Genomic DNA, 21,578 nt, shown 5'->3' on the forward strand with positions numbered 1-21,578 from the left:
GGCATCCTGCGTCAGAAAAAGAGAGATATGAATGCTCATGAACAGCAGTAAGGAGAAATAAGGAAGAAGAAACCTAACAAATTAGCACGACACCGCCCTGAAGTAATGCAAGAGCGGTTCCGGGGCGGAGATATACGTCGTGGGAAAAGGGTGTGTGGGTTTTAGTGAGTAGGAATCTCACACGCTTGTGAAGTGCGGACCCTCACAAGTGTCTAATGAAAGATTTCCCACACTTCCCTCGTAAAAAAATAAAAAAAAAATAAAAAAAAATTTTAAAAAATGAAAAGAAGAAGAAGAAGAAGAAAAAAAAGAAGAAGAAAAAAAAATTATTATTAAAATACAGGACCGGTTTCGACCCTAGCGGGTCATCATCAGCTGGACATACATGTACATATAACACTTCGTATAGTTGCAAATATTACCATTAGAAAGGAATATCATGTGATGGTAACATGTTAGGTTGTACTCATGAGTAGGGCATTCGTCAAATTGCACATCTGAAAAAAGTGAATATTCACAAACTTAAAACTAACTTATAAGTATACATAAAATAAAAACAACATGTGCGTAAAACACTTTCATGCTTGTGAATGTTTGAGTTCCTTGCACTGTTTCTTAATTCTTCAGTTTGAGTGCTATCATTAGGTCCAGTTGTCCACAACTGTGCATTATAGTAAAAACTTCAGTGGCTTGAATTGTAATATGAGTTACATATTAAAATACCAATACCTCATTTTAAAATATTTTTTCACCATATGTCACATTATGACTCATCCTTTAATGTAAACTGTACTGGACGGTACACCTCTTCGACGCAAGTTCAAATCTTGCGCCAATTTAATCTACTCTACAGGAGAAACCCTGAACTTTAAAAACCGATCTAACTCTGTTTATCAGAAGATGTCACTCTGTGTTTTCAATTTGCTTTTGTTTCGTTAATCAAGAAGTGTGGACAAGCTCTAACATATGTCTCTACAAAAAAAAACTATGGTAATGCACTCTGGTGCAAGGGAATGAACTCTCTGGAAGAAATTTTTTATTTATAAGTTTTGTCTTTACTATATTTTGTTCTGTTAACTTTGGGTTGGTAATATTAATCCTTCCTTCCGCCAGGTTTGAACTTAGCCAATCCCGAATTTCTTTAATTAATTTTCAGCCAATCATGTATGTCTTCTTCGATATGAATATGTTGCTCTAAGCTATTCAATGAAAGTGAGAGGGTGTGTCTACTCATTCCTGAAAGGTCTCGAATTTTCCACGAGGGTATAAAAACTGCTGTTTTTCTTGTCTCGGGGCCACTAGTATAACAGTAACTCAGTGTGTGAATATGTAGCAGGGGGCGGGAAGCGCCTCGTTCTTCAGACAGCAGTTCTTCAACAAGGTAATGGCCTTTTGACATCTTTATTTCGTGCTAGCTCAGCAGTGTAACTCTCGGGGAAGGTTCGAAACCTTTTATATGTAACCTACCACTTTAAAATGTAAATTCCTCTTCTGTCTATGTAAAAACTACAAAACTCTTTAACTGTAAAGCGGGGATAGAGAGTGCTTTACCCTCTCGAGCTCCCCTTCATTTTGAAATTGAGGGGACTACGTTTTCATAACCGCTTCTACGCTTCCTTAATGTATTAAAGTTTTCTCATACGGGTCACCTCCCTAGCTTGGGATTAGCCCCTGTGTACCGGCCTAGAGCCATTTAGGTTTTAAAAAGAGTATTTGGAGTGCATGTTCACGCCGCCAGTCCTTTCTGTACTTTGGGCCAGTAACTTAATGGCGAAGGCCCTGTAGGTTGGGGAGTAAATACCCCTGTTTCTTTGTGCGCCTTGAGGGCAAATAGAAGTGAAATTCGTTGTGGCCTTTGATAGGCTTGAACTTTGAGAGCGGGTCTGCTCTTTCCTAAATTTGATTTCTGTGTGCCTCTAGGAGGCTTAACATTGTAATTTGGCATGATGGGGTTTTCTGCCCCTTTGTTCAATTTTGTACCTTGGTAAAGTTGGGCTAATAGCTCAAGGATTGTGATTGTGGGGCTCGAAGCCCAAATCTTGTAACGAACTGTAATTTGTAATTTCTTAATTTGTTGATCTGCTACTTGGTACCTGTTATACTCTGTTATTGGTTGATTTTGAAAAGAAAATATAACCTTTGTTAAAGTTTTAAATTAACTTTAATTTTGTAGTTGAGACCTATTCCAGCCTGCACCTTCTTTCACCTCGGACTACCACGGATAATATCCCTAACAAGTGGTAGCAGAGCGTGATTGAATGGGTCTCAATTTAGCCCCTTTTGACGGCTAAAACTTGCTTTGTTTTGAACTCTTAACAATTTTCTCAGTCGCTGGCATTTTTCGATTTTTCCAAATTTGTAAAGTTCTGTCATCATGCCCGGCCCTCGCGATGTCCTCCATCCCGACTATTTGCGCAAGGAGGAATTAATCTATGAATTAACAATTAGAAATGTTCAATCTGGAGGCACGGTTGCGGCCGACATCACTAAGCTTAAAGATTCCCTTGAATTGCCTATTACCATCCCAACTTTGGGAGAGAAAGATATTGACGATGCTCTCTCCACGATCACTGATAATGCTACTGAGCTAGCATCTGTGGTTAGTTTTTTTTGAAGGTGGTGATCCATCACCTAATCAGCTCAAACGTGTACAAGCTAGATTATACTATTTTTCTAATAGAGTTAGTGATCTATTGTCTCTTAAGTTGAGTGACATTCAAGGGAAAGAGGCTAGTGCTCTTCTCGAAAACCTTGCTAAACTGTCCAGTAAGGTTACCCTATTGTTAACCGGGGCAGTCCCTCCCAAAACCGACCAACCTGCTACGGTAAACGTAGTTAGCGAGGAAGAGTCTTCTAAAGGAGAAGAAAATACAAAATCTGTGGGAGCTCAACAAAACTCTGGACCATTAGACAACGAATCTGAGCGTCGTAACTCATTGAATAATGCCCCTTCCGAAACAGCTTCTCCACCACTTAGGCCTCTACCTACTATGTCACCTGGCTTCAGCAGTTTGCCCCATCCTTTAGCAATGTTGCTTAGAGGTATTTTGAAATTCTCAGTCAATTCCACCAGTGATGTTATTGCTTTTCTAACATTTTTCGTTGAGTTTCAGTATCATGCTCTCGTTTTTTCTCTTTCTCCGTGTCAAATTCTGCAGATTATTTATCCCTATTCAATTGGTGTTCTATCCAACAAAATAGTAAGAGCAATTGCTGATCAATCATCTATAGAAGAATTTCACGCCTATCTGTTAGCTAATTTTATTCCAGCCCGAGCTAGGTCATCACTAATTCATAAGTACTATTACAGAGTACAGCGGCTGGATGAAAATCTTGCCGACTTCATCCAAGACATCAAATTCTACACCAAGGTATTCGCTCTTCATTTTCCTGAAGATCAGATTGTACAAGCCATTGTGGAAGGAATTTCACCGTCTTACAGGTCCTACTTGTGTTTTGCGTCGCGTCCGCAAACTTTTGCCGAGCTAGAGGCTATGGCTGTGTCAGCCGAAGGGGTTAGGTATGCAGACACATTACGTGTTGCGAGGGAGCCCCCTCCGTCTTCAAGTAACTTTCGGCCTCCGCCTCGCCGAACCGTCACCATTTGCAAATGTTATGCTTGTGGCTCAGCAGATCATCTTCGAAACAAGTGTCCCTTGATTAAATCCAATGGGACAAACAAGGGAGCAGGGTCATCCCAAGGCTGTTTTAAATGCGGCGCTTTTTCCCATATCGCCAAGAATTGCCCGAATTCTAATAGCACTCCCTCCTGCTCAACTTCGGGTGCAACTTCCACCAACAATCATAAGTGACTAGTGGCTCCGGCTGAGTTGCCAGATTCATCTTTTCAAGGCTCAGCCCAGGTTAACTCTGGCAAAAATTCAGGGAAAAGTCAGAACTGTTCTACATTACCATTTGAATGTCCTAGAGAATGTCTTAGGATTGCAGCGGATTCTCCCGCACCTGTTCCCTTTCTCAAAATTGAATTGAATAATGAACCTGTAACAGCTCTATTAGATTCTGGCAGTGTTTGTTCTATTATTTCGGCTGAATGGTATTCCAAATTAAAATCTGTGTGTAAATTTCCTGATTATTGTTCGTCTTTGGTTCAATGCGTTTCGGCAAACTCCTCTCCATTAGAAATTGTAGGTTTTCTATATGCAAAAATTAGAATTGCCAAATTCACTTGGAAAATAAAACTATTGGTGGACAAGCACCTGTCCTGCCCCATTATATTGGGAGCGGACTTCATGTCTCACACTGGTCTAAGTGCTCGACCTTCAGAGCAAGTCGTGCACGTTCAAATTTGCTCCTAATTGTAAAATTCCCTTACTGAAATGTAGCTCTGTGTCATGTTCATCGGTTTCGCCTACCCAGGATGAGATGTTGTTAGACCTTAGACATCTACCTGAGGAGCAGGCTGATAGTATTCGTAAGTTGTGTCAGTCATTTCCAGATGTTTTCTCTGATACTCTTGGTGTTACTGACCTTATCGAATACAAGATTGAGGTTACGGATTCGATTCCAGTCCGTTTTCCACCTTATAGGCTATCTCCTCCTAAAATGAAGGCTTTGATAGAAATCATAGATCAGATGTTGAAGGATGGCATTATTCGACCCTCTAAGTCGGCGTATTCTTCGCCTATTTTTCTAGTCCCTAAACCCCAAGGTGGCTTCAGGCCTGTGATTGATTATGGGGCTCTCAATCAGAAGGTGGTGTTACAATCGGTGGCCCTTCCAGACCTTCACTCTTGTTTCTCATGGTTTCAAAAGGCTAAGTTCTTTACCATCTTAGATCTTAATCAGGTTTATAATCAGATACCGCTAGCTGAGGAATCTAAATACCTGACAGCGTTTGCCACTGATTGGAACTTGTACGAATACAACCGCGTGCCTTTCGGGCTCCCCACGGGAGCAGCAGTGCTTACGAGACTGCTTCTGGGTCTTCTCTGACATCAAATTTGAGTATTTATATCATTATCTAGACGATGTCATCGTATTTTCTGAGACCTTTGAAGAACACCTAGATCATCTGAAAGAGGTCCTGAGTCGCCTTCGTAAGGCAGGGTTAACGGTGAAGTTGTCCAAGGTTGCCTTCGCTAAACCTTCCATGTCATTCCTAGGGCATATTGTGTCGCCCGATGGTGTCGCTGTCGATCATTCTAGAACACAGGCCATCCATGACTTCAAACCTCCCAAGGACATCAAAGGTATTGCCAGGTTCATAGGCATGGTGAACTTCTTTAGGAAATTTATTCCTAACTTTGCTAATAGAGCAGCGCCCTTGAACCTTCTTCGTAGGAAAGGCATCAAATTTGAGTGGGGGCCTTCTCAACAAGCCGCTTTCGAAGATCTGAAATTAGATCTTTGTAATGCCCCTGTTCTTGCTATGCCGGATTTCTCGAAGAAATTCATCGTCCAAACCGACGCGTCGTCGTCGGCGGTAGCTGCAGTCCTCCTTCAAGAGACTGAACTAGGGAGGCGACCCATCGCCTATGCCTCTAGGACATTATCGGCCTAAGAATCCAAGTATTCCATCTACGAACTTGAAGGTTTAGCAGTTTTGTTTGCTCTAGAAAAGTTCCGCCTATATCTGGAACATGTCAAGTTCGACTTGGAGACAGATAACCAAGCCTTAAGTTGGGTCTTAGGTAGGCCGCGTCGTACAGATCGCATACCTGAAGTTAATGCCATTCTGACTGATGCTCCCATGTTATTTAGGGATATTGAAAAATATCAACGTGAAGATCCAGTGATGGCTCCCATTATGGAAACCCTTTCTTCTGGGGAACATGTCGTCCCTTATGTATTGAGGAATGGGGTTTTATGTTGCCTGTCGGGGCATGATAAGATGATGAAAGTAGTGGTTCCAGCTGTTCTTGTGCCCATTATCTTCAAGTACTATCATGAGACCCCATTAGGGGGGCATCTAGGCATCTTTAAAACTCGAGAAAAGATCAGAGAGAGGTTCATTTGGATGGGAATGAACGGAGAAATCCGTGAATTGGTAAAAACTTGTAAAACTTGTTGGCTTAGTGAACCCACCATGTCCACTAAGCAAGAGCTCTTGTCTTCTCGTCAGGCGTCGCGCCCCATGGAACGTCTTTATATCGACTACGTAGGACCCTTCCCCCGATCAAAGGGGAACGCCAAAAAATTCATTTTGGTGTGTGTAGATGGTTTCACAAGATTTTCTTGGTTATTTCCGACTAAGCTGGCTACCGCTCAGTCCACCATTTCTTATTTAAATTCCATCTTCGCTTCTTTTGGACCGTGTCAATATATTGTTTCAGATAATGCTAAAGCTTTCACATCCAATCTCTTTCGTAAATTCTGTTTTGATCTGTCCATCTCACATGTGACTACTTTTGCTTACTATCCTCAACCATCTCTAGCTGAACGGGTCAATCGTAACCTGAGGTCGGCTCTTATTGCCTATCATCACGACGACCACTCCAGATGGGATACATCCCTGCATTGGTTAGCCTTCGCTTTGAATTCGGCAGTTCATGAATCCCATAAGTTTACTCCAGCTTCTTTGATGTTTAAGTTTGTACCCAACACGCCGCTCTCTAACCTTTGGTCTCTTAGTGATATTCTACCTGAGACAATAGATCCAGATAACATTAAAGATCTTTGGAAGAAAGCTAAGGCCAATCTTAAAATTTCTCATGAAAAGGTTAGGGAAAGATATGATAGTGGACTGAGGCCCACTAATTTAAAGGTAGGAGACCAAGTCATGGTCAAGAATTTTGTTCCCGCGAGCAAGCTTGCCCCCAGATTTCATGGGCCGTGCACAGTCTTGGATTTTCTTACGCCGGTCACATTGTTAGTGAGCAATCCAGCCACCGAGAGAATCTTTAGGGTTCACCTGACTCAGGTGAAACCTGTGTAAATTACTTGCTCATTGGATCTTTAACATTTTGTAAGAGCCCCAAAGGTTATATTTGGGGGGGGGGGGGGTTATTTTTAAGGCCTTCTGCTCTGTGTTAGTTCATTCACCTTGTAAAACCTTCCCCATAGTTACTCTGCTGTCCTGTCTATCTGGCCATTAACACGCTCCCATCTCCTGTTAAACCACACCAGTGGCATTAAAATAAAATAAAAATTTCCACGCCGCTGGCCCCTCAACCTCACCACAGTGTCAGTACCCTAAAACATTAATGTCCAACACTATTCTGCCGCCAAGATCTTACTGTTTCAGTGCCCCCGCAGCCGTGCGGAACCGTACCGCCACTGAGGTGGGGTACGGGCCCACTCCACTCCAGTGAGGTCAACCAGTGTACGGAAAGCGAGTCCTCCTTCCGGCCAAGGCTGATACTTGAGGGGTCCGGACGACCTCGACTGAACTTTGGCAGCAGCGACTGGTCTTGCCGTCAAAATAAATTGACTGCTCATGTACTTCTTCGGCTACATGGACACTCTATTAATAATTCTTTGACTTCAAATCAACCTTTGGTGGACTTAGAAAACTTTTACTTCCATGAATTAAGGTTTTGTTTCGCAATTCTACAACAACCAAGAAATTCTAAAACTGGATTTAAACTAGTCCCAGACATCAATATCAAACAAATTAAGAGACCTCTGACTACTGAAAAATTGTATTTTCTCTGCTAAATTTTTCTTCAACCAATCAACAACAATCTCGGACTTTGTTTTTTTTTTTTTAATTTTTTTTTTCTCTTCTGTGTCAGCCCTTGGAAGGACTTTGGGGGGGGGGGGGGGAGGAGGTCTGTACCGGACGGTACACCTCTACGACGCAAGTTCAAATCTTGCGAAAATTTAATCTACTCTACAGGAGAAACCCGGAACTTTAAAAACCGAACTAACTCTACTGTTTATCAGAAGATGTCACTGTGTGTTTTCAATTTGCTTTTGTTTCGTTAATCAAGAAGTGTGAACATGCTCTAACAGATGTCTCTACAAAAAAAAAAAAACTATGGTAATGCACTCTGGTGCAAGGGAATGAACTCTTTGGAAGAAATTTTTTTTTTTTATAAGTTTTGTCTTTACTATATTTTGTTCTGTTATCTTTGGGTTGGCAATATTAATCCTTCCTTCCGCCAGGTTTGAACTTAGCCAATCCCGAATTTCTTTAATTAATTTTCAGCCAATCATGTATGTCTTCTTCGATATGAATATGTTGCTCTAAGCTATCCAATAAAAGTGAGAGGGTGTGTCTACTCATTCCTGAAAGGTCTCGAATTTTCCACGAGGGTATAAAAACTGCTGTTTTTCTTGTCTCGGGGCCACTAGTATAACATTAACTCAGTGTGTGAATATGTAGCAGGGGGCGGGAAGCGCCTCGTTCTTCAGACAGCAGTTCTTCAACAAGGTAATGGCCTTTTGACATCTTTATTTCGTGCTAGCTCAGCAGTGTAACTCTCGGGGAAGGTTCGAAACCTGTTATATGTAACCTACCACTTTAAAATGTAAATTCCTCTTCTGTCTATGTAAAAACTACAAAACTCTTTAACTGTAAAGCGGGGATAGAGAGTGCTTTACCCTCTCGAGCTCCCCTTCATTTTGAAATTGAGGGGACTACGTTTTCATAACCGCTTCTACGCTTCCTTAATGTATTAAAGTTTTCTCATACGGGTCACCTCCCTAGCTTGGGATTAGCCCCTGTGTACCGGCCTAGAGCCATTTAGGTTTTAAAAAGGGTATTTGGAGTGCATGTTCATGCCTCCAGTCCTTTCTGTACTTTGGGCCAGTAACTTAACCTGATGTTTTATTTTGATGGCGAAGGCCCTGTAGGTTGGGGAGTAAATACCCCTGTTTCTTTGTGCACCTTGAGGGCAAATAGAAGTGAAATTCGTTGTGGCCTTTGATAGGCTTGAACTTTGAGAGCGGGTCTGCTCTTTCCTAAATTTGATTTCTGTGTGCCTCTAGGAGGCTTAACATTGTAATTTGGCATGATGGGGTTTTCTGCCCCTTTGTTCAATTTTGTACCTTGGTAAAGTTGGGCTAATAGCTCAAGGATTGTGACTGTGGGGCTCGAAGCCCAAATCTTGTAACGAACTGTAATTTGTAATTTCTTAATTTGTTGATCTGCTACTTGGTACCTGTTATACTCTGTTATTGGTTGATTTGAAAAGAAAATATAACCTTTGTTAAAGTTTTAAATTAACTTTAATTTTGTAGTTGAGACCTATTCCAGCCCGCACAATCTTTCACCTCGGACTACCATGGATAATATCCGTAACATAAACAACTGGATTTTATAATTGGCAAGCTGCAATTTCTACACTTACATCCAAGCCTCAACTAAATCCAAACTACGTCTATACGGCTATATTTTGCCTTTTAGAGATGCAAAGTGTTCCTTATCCTTCATATACATATGGTGATAAAATATTTTAAAATGAGATATTGGTATTTTAATATGTAACTCATTCAAGCCATGGAAAGTTTTTAATATATTGCACAGTTGTGGACAACTAGACTTAATGATAGCACTCAAACTGAAAGAATTAAGAAACAGTGCAAGGAACTCGAACATTCAGAAGCATGAAGGTGTTTTACGCACATGATGTATTTATTTTATGAATACTTATAAGTTAGTTTTAAATTTAGTCAAACTGAAGAATTAAGAAACAGTGCAAGCCATGAACTCGAACATTTACAAGCATGAAAGTGTTTTACGTATATGTTGTTTTTGTTTTATGTATACTTAGACGTTAGTTTTAAGTTTGTGAATATTCACTTTTCTCAGATGCGCAATTTGACGAATGCCCTACTCATGAGTACAACCTGACATGTTACCGTCACCTGATATTCCTTTCTAAATATGGTAATGTTTGCAATTGTACGATGTGTTATATGTATATGTATGTCCAGGTGAGAATGACCCGCTATGTCGAAACTGGTCCTGTATTTTTAATAATAATAATGAACAAGTATTGATTAGGTGGAGTTCTTCTCCTCTTTGCAGATATGAAGATATTCTTAGGTCGCGCATTGTAATATTTGATTATCATTTTTAGACTCAAGATTTAATCCTGGCAAGAGCGCCCTGATACTCTCCCAACTTGTGGTCAATTTGCGGTGTTAGTCTGTTTAATAGGAGTTTAGAAAAAGTCTTATACGTGACAGATAAAAGTGATATTCCTCGGTAGTTGTTGACGTCTGTTTTCGGTCCCTTTCTATGTAGCGGGTGTATTAATGCCACTAGCCAGTCTTCTGGTATTTTTTCATCTCTCCAAATATTCCAGAACAGTTCTGTCGCTTCAGTGATAAAAGCGTCATTGGCTATCTTCCACAGTTCTGGTATTACTCCATCTTCACCAGGTGCTTTGTTGTTATTTAGAGAGTTTATTACCTCCTGTACCTCTTCCTCGTCTGGTGGTTCGGAATCTGGGTTCTGGATTGTGTCCTTCTCAATCTCCAATATTTCCCGTGGCGATTCACAGTTAAGGAGGTCTTCAAAGTACTTTGCAAGGATCTCACAGTTATCTTTATTGTTCAGGGCAAGAGTTCCATCTGTTTTCTTGAAATGCAGGCTCGGTGCTATATAGCCTTTGATTCTATTTTTGAAGGCCCTATCACCGAGCTCGATAGCTGCAGTCGCTTAAGTGCGGCCAGTATCCAGTAATCGGGAGATAGTGGGTTCGAGCCCCACTGTCGGCAGCCCTGAAGATGATTTTCCGTGGTTTTCCATTTTCACACCAGGCAAATGCTGGGGCTGTGCCTTAATTAAGGCCACGGCCGCTTCCTTCCAATTCCTAGGCCTTTCCTATCCCATCGTTGCCGTAAGACATACCTGTGTCAGTGCGATGTAAAGCAAATAGCAAAGGCCCTATGAAATAATCTGGTTTTGTTTTTCTTGAAGTTCTCATCCATTTCTGTGACTTCTGCCCTAAGGTGTTCTCTTCTGACTCTTCTCAGTGTTTGGTGTGTTTTTTTCCTTATTTCTCGTGAATTTTCCAAATTTGTCACAGTCTTATTCTCGGTCCATGATTTACACGCCTCAAATCTTTCTTTGATTGCATTTTCGCATTTTGCATTCCACCATGCATGCTTGCTTCAACGTTTCCTAGATGCTAATTCAACTGCTGCCTCCTGCAGATCTTTTGCCACTTCATTCAAATTTTTTGGCACCTGTAGCTTTTTCCTGTATTCTTCCCTCTTTCCTTGGATGAGTAATTCATGGTCAATTTTTTGCACTCTGTTGCCACAGGTATGCTTTTTTTGTCCGGGTATGAAATTCATCTTAGTCTGTGATAAGTAATGGTCTGATGTTATATTAACCACTTTTCTAACTTTGACGTTATGAATTTCCTTGTAATTGTTCTTGGATATCGCTGCATGGTTCAACTGAAATTTGCCTAGCAAGGGGTTTGGTGATACCCACGTTTTCTTTTTGTTAGGGCATGCTTTGAAATGGGTAGACATGAGTTTTAAGTTGTTCATGTTGCATAAATTGATCAGTCTTTCTCCGTTTTTATTCTATTTTCTTGTTTATTATAATAAACTTTCCTCTAAACTGATGTCATGCCTCATCTCGTATTTTTCATAGCTATTAGTTGACCTCGTCTTGTCCATATTAGATGTATGTTCGCCATCAAATTCCGGGTGTAATTTTTAAGTTATTTTTCATAGTTCGAACTGAGCACGCCTGGGAGCGGCTGACTAGTCTGGGGCAGATTACCTTGATGGTAGAAAACGGGAACAACACTGTCCTCATCCAAGTCAAAGCAAAGATTGGTCTTCTCTATTATCTATTTTACTCTTCATTACCCTTCAATAACTGTATTTCAGTCAAGATTTAATTGTTACATGCCATCCACCTGAGACTTTCTCAGCCTCTCTTACCTTTCACTAGTAATTATTTAGCTAATCTGGACATATCTTCTTTAGATGTAGATTATTATTCATATTTAAACTGTCTCAGGTAAATTCTGTCCAATTTTGATTCAGTTTTCATCTCTGATCTAGGGTGAATTCTGTACTGTGAAACAGAGAACACCTCTAAGTTCCACCCTCCCGATTTTCATATCCAATCTTGAATTTTCCCTCGAGAAGTGCTCCAGCCACCTGACTGTCCATGGTTCAAACTCGCAGTAACTTTGGGTCAATTCTTATCTTGGACCAGTGCATGCAAACAAGAAGAAACTACTAAAATTTACCAATGACAACAAAGATATTTACAAAAAACTCTGAGCTAAAAAAAACACTAAAAAGGCAAATGGAATTAATATTTCTGGAGCTATGGGTTGGGATATTGTACCACATTTTATTAAGGTTTGCATGAAGGAGCTATACCAAATGACTGGGGAGTTGCTATTGTAGCCTAAGTTTACAAAGGAATGTCATAAACATAAAGCAGATATTTTTATATTTGTCTTCTACAATTGGCTTAACGTTGCACCTACACAGATCTTATTGTGATGATGGGATAGGAAAGGGCTAGGAGTTAGAAAGAAGCAGCCGTGGCCTTAATTAAGGTACAGCCCCAGCATGTGCCTGGTGTGAAAATGGAAAACCATCTTTAAGGCTGCCGACAGTGGGGAGCAGATAATTACAGACACATTTGTGAAATTACTAATTGGTTTGATAGAAGGCAGTTTGGTTTTTTTTTTTTTTTTTTTTTTTTTTTTGCTTTACGTCGCACTGACACAGATAGGTCTTATGGCGACGATGGGACAGGAAAGGGCTAGGAGTGGGAAGGAAGCGGCTGTGGCCTTAATTAAGGTACAGCCCCAGCATTTGCTTGGTGTGAAAATGGGAAACCACGGAAAACTATCTTCAGGGCTGCCGACAGTGAGTTTGGGTTTAGGAAAGGTTATTCCTGTGATGCTCAACTTGTAGGATTCCAGCAATATATAGCAGATATTTTAGATTCAGAAAGTCAAATGGACTACCACTATTGAGCTATCCAAGGCCTTTGACAGGGTAGATCATGGAACATTACTGATGAAAATCAGGGGGAGGGGAATAGACAAAAAAGTTACTGAATGGGTGACTAAATTTCTAGAAAATATAACTCAGAGAATTAAAGTAGGTGAAGTGTTATGTGATGCTGTAGTGAATAAGAGAGGGAACCTGCAATGCAGTGATTTGGACCTCTGTTTTCCTAATATATGTAAGTGATATAAGAAAGGAACTGGAATCACAGATAAGGCTTTTTGTGGATGATGATGATGATGCATGGTAAGGAGTAATAAATAAGTTAGAGGATTGTCAGCGACTGCAAGAAGACCTCGGCAAAGTTGTGAGATGGACAGCAGACAATATGGTGGTAAACAGGGTGAAAAGACAGGTTGTAAGTTTCACAAAGAAGAGAAATTAATGTATTAATTGGATGACAGTAATTCTTTGAGATCGCTTTAAGTAGCTAGGTGGTAATATAAGGAAACATTTTGATAGGGGTAATCACATAAATTGGATTCTACATAAATCTCTTCATATAGTTTTGAGGGTATTTAGGGTTTGTAGTAAGGATGTAAAAGAGAGGATGTATAATTCACTGGTTAGACCCCAATTAGAGTATGGTTCTAGTGTACTGGACCCTCACCAGGAATACTTGATACAAAAACGGGAAAAGATTCAAAGGAAAGCAATATTATTTGCTCTGGGTGATTTCCGATAAAAGAGTAGTGTTATGAAAATGTTGCAAACTTTGGACTGGGAGGACTTGGAAATAAGGAGATGGACAGCTCAACTGAGCAGAATGTTTCAAGTTTTCAGTGAAAGAATGTCTTGGGATGACATTAGTAGACAAATAAGTTTCAATGGAGTTTTTAAAAGTAGGAAAGATCATAAAATGAAGATAAAGTTGGAATTCAAGAGGACAAAATATGACAATCATTTATACAGAAGAGGAATTTGGGTTTGGAATAATTTATCGAGGGAGATGTTTGATAAATTTCCAACTACTTTAAAATCATTTAGAAAAGACTAGATAAACAACTGATAGGGAATCTGCCACCTGAGCGAGTCCTAAATGCAAATCAATACTGACTGACTGACTGACTGACTGACTGAAGGGCATCTAACCTGAAAACATTGGCTACACGTTAAATTGAGCCTGGGAACTCCACTGATCCTAAATAAACATGACCACATATGCTTCAACTTTAATATCAAATGATGAGCAATAAGAAAACTTCCAACTACAACTTAATTGGTGGAGTCTAATCAAACATGACAAAAACTCTGGCAAAAATTATCCTTTTAGATTTACTAACTGGGTTGGTAGAGATTCTACACTCTGAGCAGGAATAGCAAAGAGGGCAAGGGCATGAGTAACTAATGGAATCATATTTTTTATTGAATTCTTAGAGCACAATCTCATCACTACAAATACATCCTTCTGCCAAGCAAACACAAAAACAATAGTTAACTAGAAGGATCTCACATAATTCTATAAGGGAGTAGGGTGCGTACACGAGATATTTTTGGAACACTGCACAAGCAACCTGTCCAAAATTCATAATTCTGAACAAAAATGAACTGGACGCTTGCCTGGATAAGTTTATGAGTTTTCAGATATTCCCCAGGCAGAAGTTTCTGCTGGTTACAGGGAACAGAAATCCTCAACAGAAATGAGGCCAAAATGCACAAAGAACACATTCTTTATGCGGTATCCATCGATCGCAAGTATCATAGACTTGTGGACACCAGCAAACAATGACAGTGAAAGATTGTCGTACTATACCACATGCAGTGACCGTTACGAACACTAGGTTCACTGAAAATAATGCTGAACTGTTCACGTCATTCTAACCAGGAAATGTATTGCTTGCAATTTTGTTCGTTAGTAAGTAATAATAACTGTGGAAGTACTTCCGAGATAAAAAAGTTTTTTTCGAAAATAGATGCTATTTTCTTACAAAATAACTGATGCCTCCAGGGAAAACAGGTGTAAATTTTCCAATCCGTACCAATAGCTATCCAGAAACTTTGGATCTTTATTTGGCTGCGATACTGGTATCAAAATTCCCTCACACCACTGGGATGAAAACTCCCTCACTCCATTATCTATTGCATGCTTGATCATTTGATTGTGAATCTTAATTTGGCACAGGAACTGTATCCCTGTACAGTACACTTCCGAATTCCCCTTGATGAAAGGAATGTAACAGGAATACGAAGCACTAGAGGCAAGAGAGGAGGTGAACCTCTGCCTCGTGCTTTATTGGTAGGAACGCAGTAACTTATCACCAAGAGTTGGACATGCAGAACATGACATGAAGCAACACCGAATGCTGTATCTCAGACAGAAATATCAAAACCAAAATAGTGGACATCAAAGGGGGATCAGCTGCCGACCCTTCAAGGTTAGGGCATGATCTAAGTAACTTCATTTCGACGTCAAACCTTTACACATTACATTACTTTCTTTTCCTTTTCAGGACTTCCAAGATTAATGTTGAATCTTTGAGTTTGATGCTAAGTATGCCCTCTGAAGGTTTTATTTTTGCATTACTGAAAGTTGTTTCTAATTGGATTGACTTGGAGTGTTCATTACCCTCCACATTCCAAATGATTTACCTATCATCAATGGGTACAACTAGTTTGTTTATAAATGTCCAAATCGAAGACCATCCACAATTTAAAAAAAAAAAAAACAGATATCACACCATTATCTACAGGCCCACTACGTGTAAGCAAACACCACGAAAAGAGATGTCGAAAATCTACCTAATATACTACCTTCATTTCTAGAAATTATGAAATTTTGTTGTACTTGAAAGAAAGTGGAACTTTTCTATCATAGGTCTGTCACTGAGGGGAAAGGAACTGTTCGATGAATCAGTATCACACTTTCAAAGAATGATTTACAAGTGTATTACTGTATTTACTAATAAATAATAAGAGTGCAAAGCAATCTCCTGTACCCAGATTAATCGTGCTGCATTGTTATCACCTTCCATAAGGATATTGAAATAACACAAAACATTTAAATTCTTTCTCTATGACCATACATGCCCTTTCTTCACACAATTGCTGAACATATGGAACACTATCAAGATTAGAAAATTTAAAGTAGAGATATAAAACTTTAGCACAAGTGTAGGCCAGATCCTTACCTAGATTCGAACCATCTTTATGCCTTCCAAACCCTACAAAGCTCCCATCTGGAAATCTCTTTTGAGCCGTGTCTGTCTTCACTTCTAAATCCTTTGAAAACACCCTCTTCAATATCCGTTTGCTATTTACAGCTGGAGTGGATGTCAACTGCATATCTAACGGCCTTTCTAAACCATCATCTAAAGAATGTGAATGCCGTGGTATTACACTTACATCATCAATACCATCAAATTTTAATGCATTTGATGATTCAACTAATGAATACCTTTTATCACTTAGTTCAATTTTTATCCTGTCCATTTTTTCACTTAAATCAGAAAAATTTGCAAAATTAGAAGAAGTGTTAGTAAGTTCACTATCTATATTTAAGGAAGTACTTGTAACAGAATTATTCACTTTGGTTGACCAATCCAATGGGTTTGTACTCGAAAGAGCTTTTTCCGATGAGGATAACAAGTCCAAATCCAGTTTCACATCACTCACTTTAGCTTCTTGATCATCAGTCAATATTTCAATACTGTCCTCATCATCTGAAGCTGTTTCGAAGTGGTCTTCATCTTCAACAAAATCTATGTGTGGTGAGACAACTGGTGTTAATTCACCATTATCACTGCAGTTTTCTGGATCTCCGACTAAATCAGACGATATATTTGTTGGCAGATTTAATGTTGAAGGAGGCACAACTTTTGCACTAACACTTTCCGAACCTGTGATAGCTGATACTGAACTAGATGAAATTGTGAATACAGACCGCTGCTTTCTCTTCCTCAAACTGAAAAATAAAAGCAACAATAAAATGCGTCAAAACAGTACAGTTAGAGGAAATAAATGGATCTACTACAAACCATCAAAGATAAAACAGTACAAAGGTAACATTCCTGGACGCTGATTTCAAAGCTCTGCTAAAATTCAAACTTTCCTATTTTCACCAGAATTAGATTGAACAGGAGAAAAAATAAAAATAGCATTAATACAAAATTCTACTGTTAATATCAAATGACAACAAGCTGTTCTAAAGGAGCAGCCTTTTACATATTTTCTTTAAAATACCTATCAGTACTCGTTGCATCAAATTTATTTCACTGAATTTAAGAATGCTTTACCTTGATCTATGGTAAGTATATAGTAAGTGTTTTATTGCAGTACAGATGCAAAAATTTGCCAGTAAAGCTTGGAAGACTTACACTAGATTTTCCAGCTAATGTTTACACCTATACTGCAATGAAACAATATTGAGGAGTTTCCCTTGTTAGGGTAATTACAAATTACAACAATATTTATCATCTCACAACATCAAGTACATTTTTTTTTTTTACGTTGCACCGACACACATAGGTCTTATGGCAACAATAGGACAGGAAAGGGCTTGGAAAGGAAGCGGCCATGGTCTTAAATAAGGTACAGCCCCAGCATTTGACAGGTGTGAAAATGGGAAACCACGGAAAACCATCTTCAGGGCTGCCGACAGTGGGGTTCGAACCCACTATCTCCCAGATGCAAACTCACGTACAAATTAATCTAATTTTAAATGTCAACAACTCTTTTATGACCTGAAATATCACCACCACAAGATGAAATATACAAAAAATATACATTAAAATATAAGACTACTACAATGTTATTAATATGCAATGATCCAAAAACTTTTGAAGTAATTTTGGGAGTATTTACTTGTTAACTATTTGCCATGTATTTTGGTATACCTTTGCATCTTTTATAAGCTGAAGATGTCCCCAACAAGAGACGAAACATGTTCTTTTAATGTAGTATAGTTATAAGTGCCATTTCTTTTATAAAGATAATACAATATTCTAGTACTGAAAATGGTGGACTCTTCTCAATTCAATTTAAGCGGAGGTTGTGTGACCTGTTCCAACAGTGGGATGTAGTAGCTTAGTTGGTAGAGGCCAATGTTCTCCCCAGGACCTTTTTAATGGGCCCTGCCGTTTTTACAGACCATCCGGCTAACATAACCTAGATAAGTGTTAGTTACATAATATTAATATATATTTGAGTCATTAGGTGTTCCAAATAAAAATGTAAATACTGTAGAACTGTTCATTGAAATGATAAATGTTCATTATTGTCAGCATAATTGCATAAGTTACATCAGAGTTTAAATGCTTAGCTTGATTATCACGTAGTTGCGAGGGTGAGCAGTGTCTGTATTAGCGTGGAATCGCATGTGCGCACTCGATTCCACCCGAGGTCACAAACCCACATGGGACTTCACAGCAACCGAGTGGTAGGTTCCGGTGTTACGTGATTGTGAACGAGCAATAGAACACTAGAAATTGAAAATACTCTGTTATATCTTGTTCGTGATAATAACACTGAAATAGTTCAATTTAGGCATTATTATTATTATTATTATTATTATTATTATTATTATTATTATTACTATTGCCCTGAGGAGACGAAACTGAAAGTTATTCATTTTCATTTCTATGTAGTATTCCCTGCCCGGCCACTCATTCCTACCACCCTGTTGACGAAAATTTCTGGGGAGAACACTGGAGGCGCTGTATATGGGCGATTGGGTATAAACAGCAGTGGCTCCAAGTAGCTGATGAGCCCAACTTAGCACACTGAGGCGAAACGCTGGCAACCAGGAATGAGTTAGCAGGAAAATTTAATGTCCAATAACGGACCATTTATATTGATATTATAAATTTACTCATTCAGGACAAATATTTCAGGTTCCCTATGGAAATCAACATCTGTATCATCTGATGGCCAGACAAGCATCAATTTTTGGTAATGAGACAAAGTCTCTCATAGTGCATTGGCACTGCCAGTGACTCCAAGTAGCCTACGCAGTGGCCTCAACAGTATGCACTAGCCATGCGTCTTGGTGGATGAGCTATTTACCAACTGATGAGCCCAACTTAGCACACTGGGGCGAAACGCTGGCAACCAGAAATGAGTTAGTTGGAAAATTTATAATGTCCAATAACTGACCATTTATATTGGTATCATTCCAGAGCAGCCGATACTTCCGTGACAGCACCTAATAAAAACGAAACAGGAAAAACCTACATACCCCCAAGATATGGAGAGATACACTTGAGGTGAAGTACAAGAGTTGGAAGCAGGGATGTACGTACTCATAAATTTCCCAGTAACAGAACATTTGATTATGCATTATAGCAGACCACATAAATGTGGCCCGTGGCCACAGGCGAAAGGTTACATGACAATGTTATGAAACACGAACGCATTCAATTTCATGTTTACCATTCATAAGAACAAATATAAACTTTTTCAGTGAATTAGATTCTCAGCAACACATTTTGCTGCCGTAGCTTGCACTTTCTGATACCAGTGAGTCCCTAGTTGCAAGGCTTGAAAGCAGTACCGTCCTAGAAAAGAAATGACCGTGGTGCTGATATTTTCTGGCTACGTTCCCAACAAATTTCTATAAAATAATTTTCCGCCTTGTCAATACTTTATACACTTTATTCTATGTACATGTTTCGAGAGCCTCCCCTCTCTTCCTCAGCGGTGCCAAATACTAATTATCTTAGGACTATGGTTCATTGGTATATTTCAATTATATATTAAAATATATGAATTTTAAATTAGTTACAATATTACTTTAAGTTTTTCTTTTGCCTATTTACATTGTAATTTGTCGCATATTTTACCAGAATTTTACCAGTCATAAATGATAAAATCTAATTAAATTAATCTCTCTATGTTAATTTATGTCCTTATTTATATCTGAAAATAGTAACTCTTTCTTCATCTTCTATAAAATCTATAAAATTAGTCTCTATCCTGAATTATAAAATAACAATAATAAATAGCCACTTTGTAAATTAAATTAATAAACTACTTTTATGAAGTTAGTCATTTTTTAAAAATATTTCTTCTCTCTTTTTTCTTAACGTCTGCTTTAATTTTCTAGACTTCTTATGAATCAGAATTTTCTCCTCTTACTCTCTTCCAATTCCTTAAATAAACAGAACCAAACAAATTAAAATTTTAGAGACTTTTTACGAAAAAGAAACGACGACTCAGATATTTGGATAATTTTCATTTAGGTCTACTTACTTCATTCCTTTAATTTATCCGCAAATTGAAATGATGTGATGTTTGTCTGAACCCAAACAATATGTCCTCCTTCCCTCCTTGTTGCTACTTTGCTATTGGTTGCGCGATGATCTGCTCGTTGTTTCTAACCGTCAAATTCTTTTAAATAAACAAACTAACAACCAACCTTTAGTGACGTGTTTTTTTATAAAAAAAGACGATATCTTAGATGTTCAGAGAATTGTATTTTACTTACTTCAGTTCGTCTTGTTGTCAAATTTTTACCTTGCTCTCAATATATACTTGTGCTAGTTTGAAAACAAACGTGTTCTACTCTCTGCTGTCAATGACCTTGTTGTGCTCGCTGCTACTAGTCGCTGTGCTGCCGGTTACGTAATGTAGGGGGTGGAGGGGAAGCGTACTTGTGGCTCGGAACTATTTCTTTCTCTCTCTCTTTCTTTCCTTCCTTATAAGATTGTATGCCAATTTGTACATCGCATTTTCTTCATTTAATGGTTCATTTAAGTTGTTTTCATTATTGTTTTTCTGATCAATATATATATTTATCTTCTCCAGAACGTCCATTAGTTTTCCTTTTGTTGTCGTGTGCATTATTTCCATATCTTTGTCTATTTCCGTAAAATTATGATTGTGTTCCTCCATGTGTTCGCCCATTGCTGAGAACCTCCTATGTCTTACCGCATCCACGTGCTCCTTGTATCTCATCTCTAAACTCCTCCCTGATTGTCCAATGTATTTTTTCCCACAATTTTGGCACTTGATACAATATACTCCTGATTTACTAAATCTGTCGGATTTGTTGACCTTATGCGAGTTACATAAAATTTTCTTGTTACTGTTGTTTGTCTTAAACGCGACCTCAATGCCCTTTTTGTTGAATATCTTTTTTATTCCGTATGAGTGAGTGTTATGGAAAGTTATTATCGCTACGTTCCTCCTTTCTTTCTTTTCTTTTTCCAAAGTTGATTTTTGTTTATTTATTAACTTGTCCTTTATTTTATCTACATATTTCTTGGTGTATCCATTTTTCTTCACGATCTCATATATGGTGGTCATCTCTTTTTCGAACGCTTGTCTTTTTAAGGGAAACTTAAGGGCTCTGTTTATCATATTATAAAATGTTGCTTTCTTCTGCTGTCCTGGATGGTTGGAGTCCTTCCTAATAATTGTACTAGTGGTCGTTTCTTTTCTATAAACTTGATATTCTAATTCCCTCCCATTTCTCATTATTTTGACGTCCAAATAGTTCAGTGATCCTCCTTACTCTGATTCTATTGTGAATTTGATATCTTTGTCTATTTCGTTCACCCTTTTTAGTATTTCTGCCGGGCTTAATTCTTTCTCATCTATGATAATAAACACATCGTTTACATATCTCAACCATTTGACTAATCCCTTAATTTTCCCAATTATTTTATTAGATTCCACATGGTCCATGTAAATATTCGCCAGAATACCCGACACCGGGTAACCCATAGCCAATCCCT

General features: G+C 38.7%; 1 protein-coding gene across 1 annotated transcript in view; it reads right to left on the reverse strand.

Annotated features, from left to right (window-relative positions):
- Nucleotides 1-21,578, reverse strand: part of Pask (PAS kinase) — a 453,665-nt gene that overhangs the window by 204,418 nt on the left and 227,669 nt on the right. Inside the window, exon 12 of the mRNA XM_068229079.1 lies at nucleotides 16,035-16,795. Coding sequence (XP_068085180.1) covers nucleotides 16,035-16,795 — 761 coding nt within the window. The remainder of the gene's footprint in view (nucleotides 1-16,034; nucleotides 16,796-21,578) is intronic.

The sequence above is a fragment of the Anabrus simplex genome, chromosome 8, assembly GCF_040414725.1.
Source record: "Anabrus simplex isolate iqAnaSimp1 chromosome 8, ASM4041472v1, whole genome shotgun sequence".
Taxonomy (NCBI): Eukaryota; Metazoa; Arthropoda; class Insecta; order Orthoptera; family Tettigoniidae; genus Anabrus; species Anabrus simplex.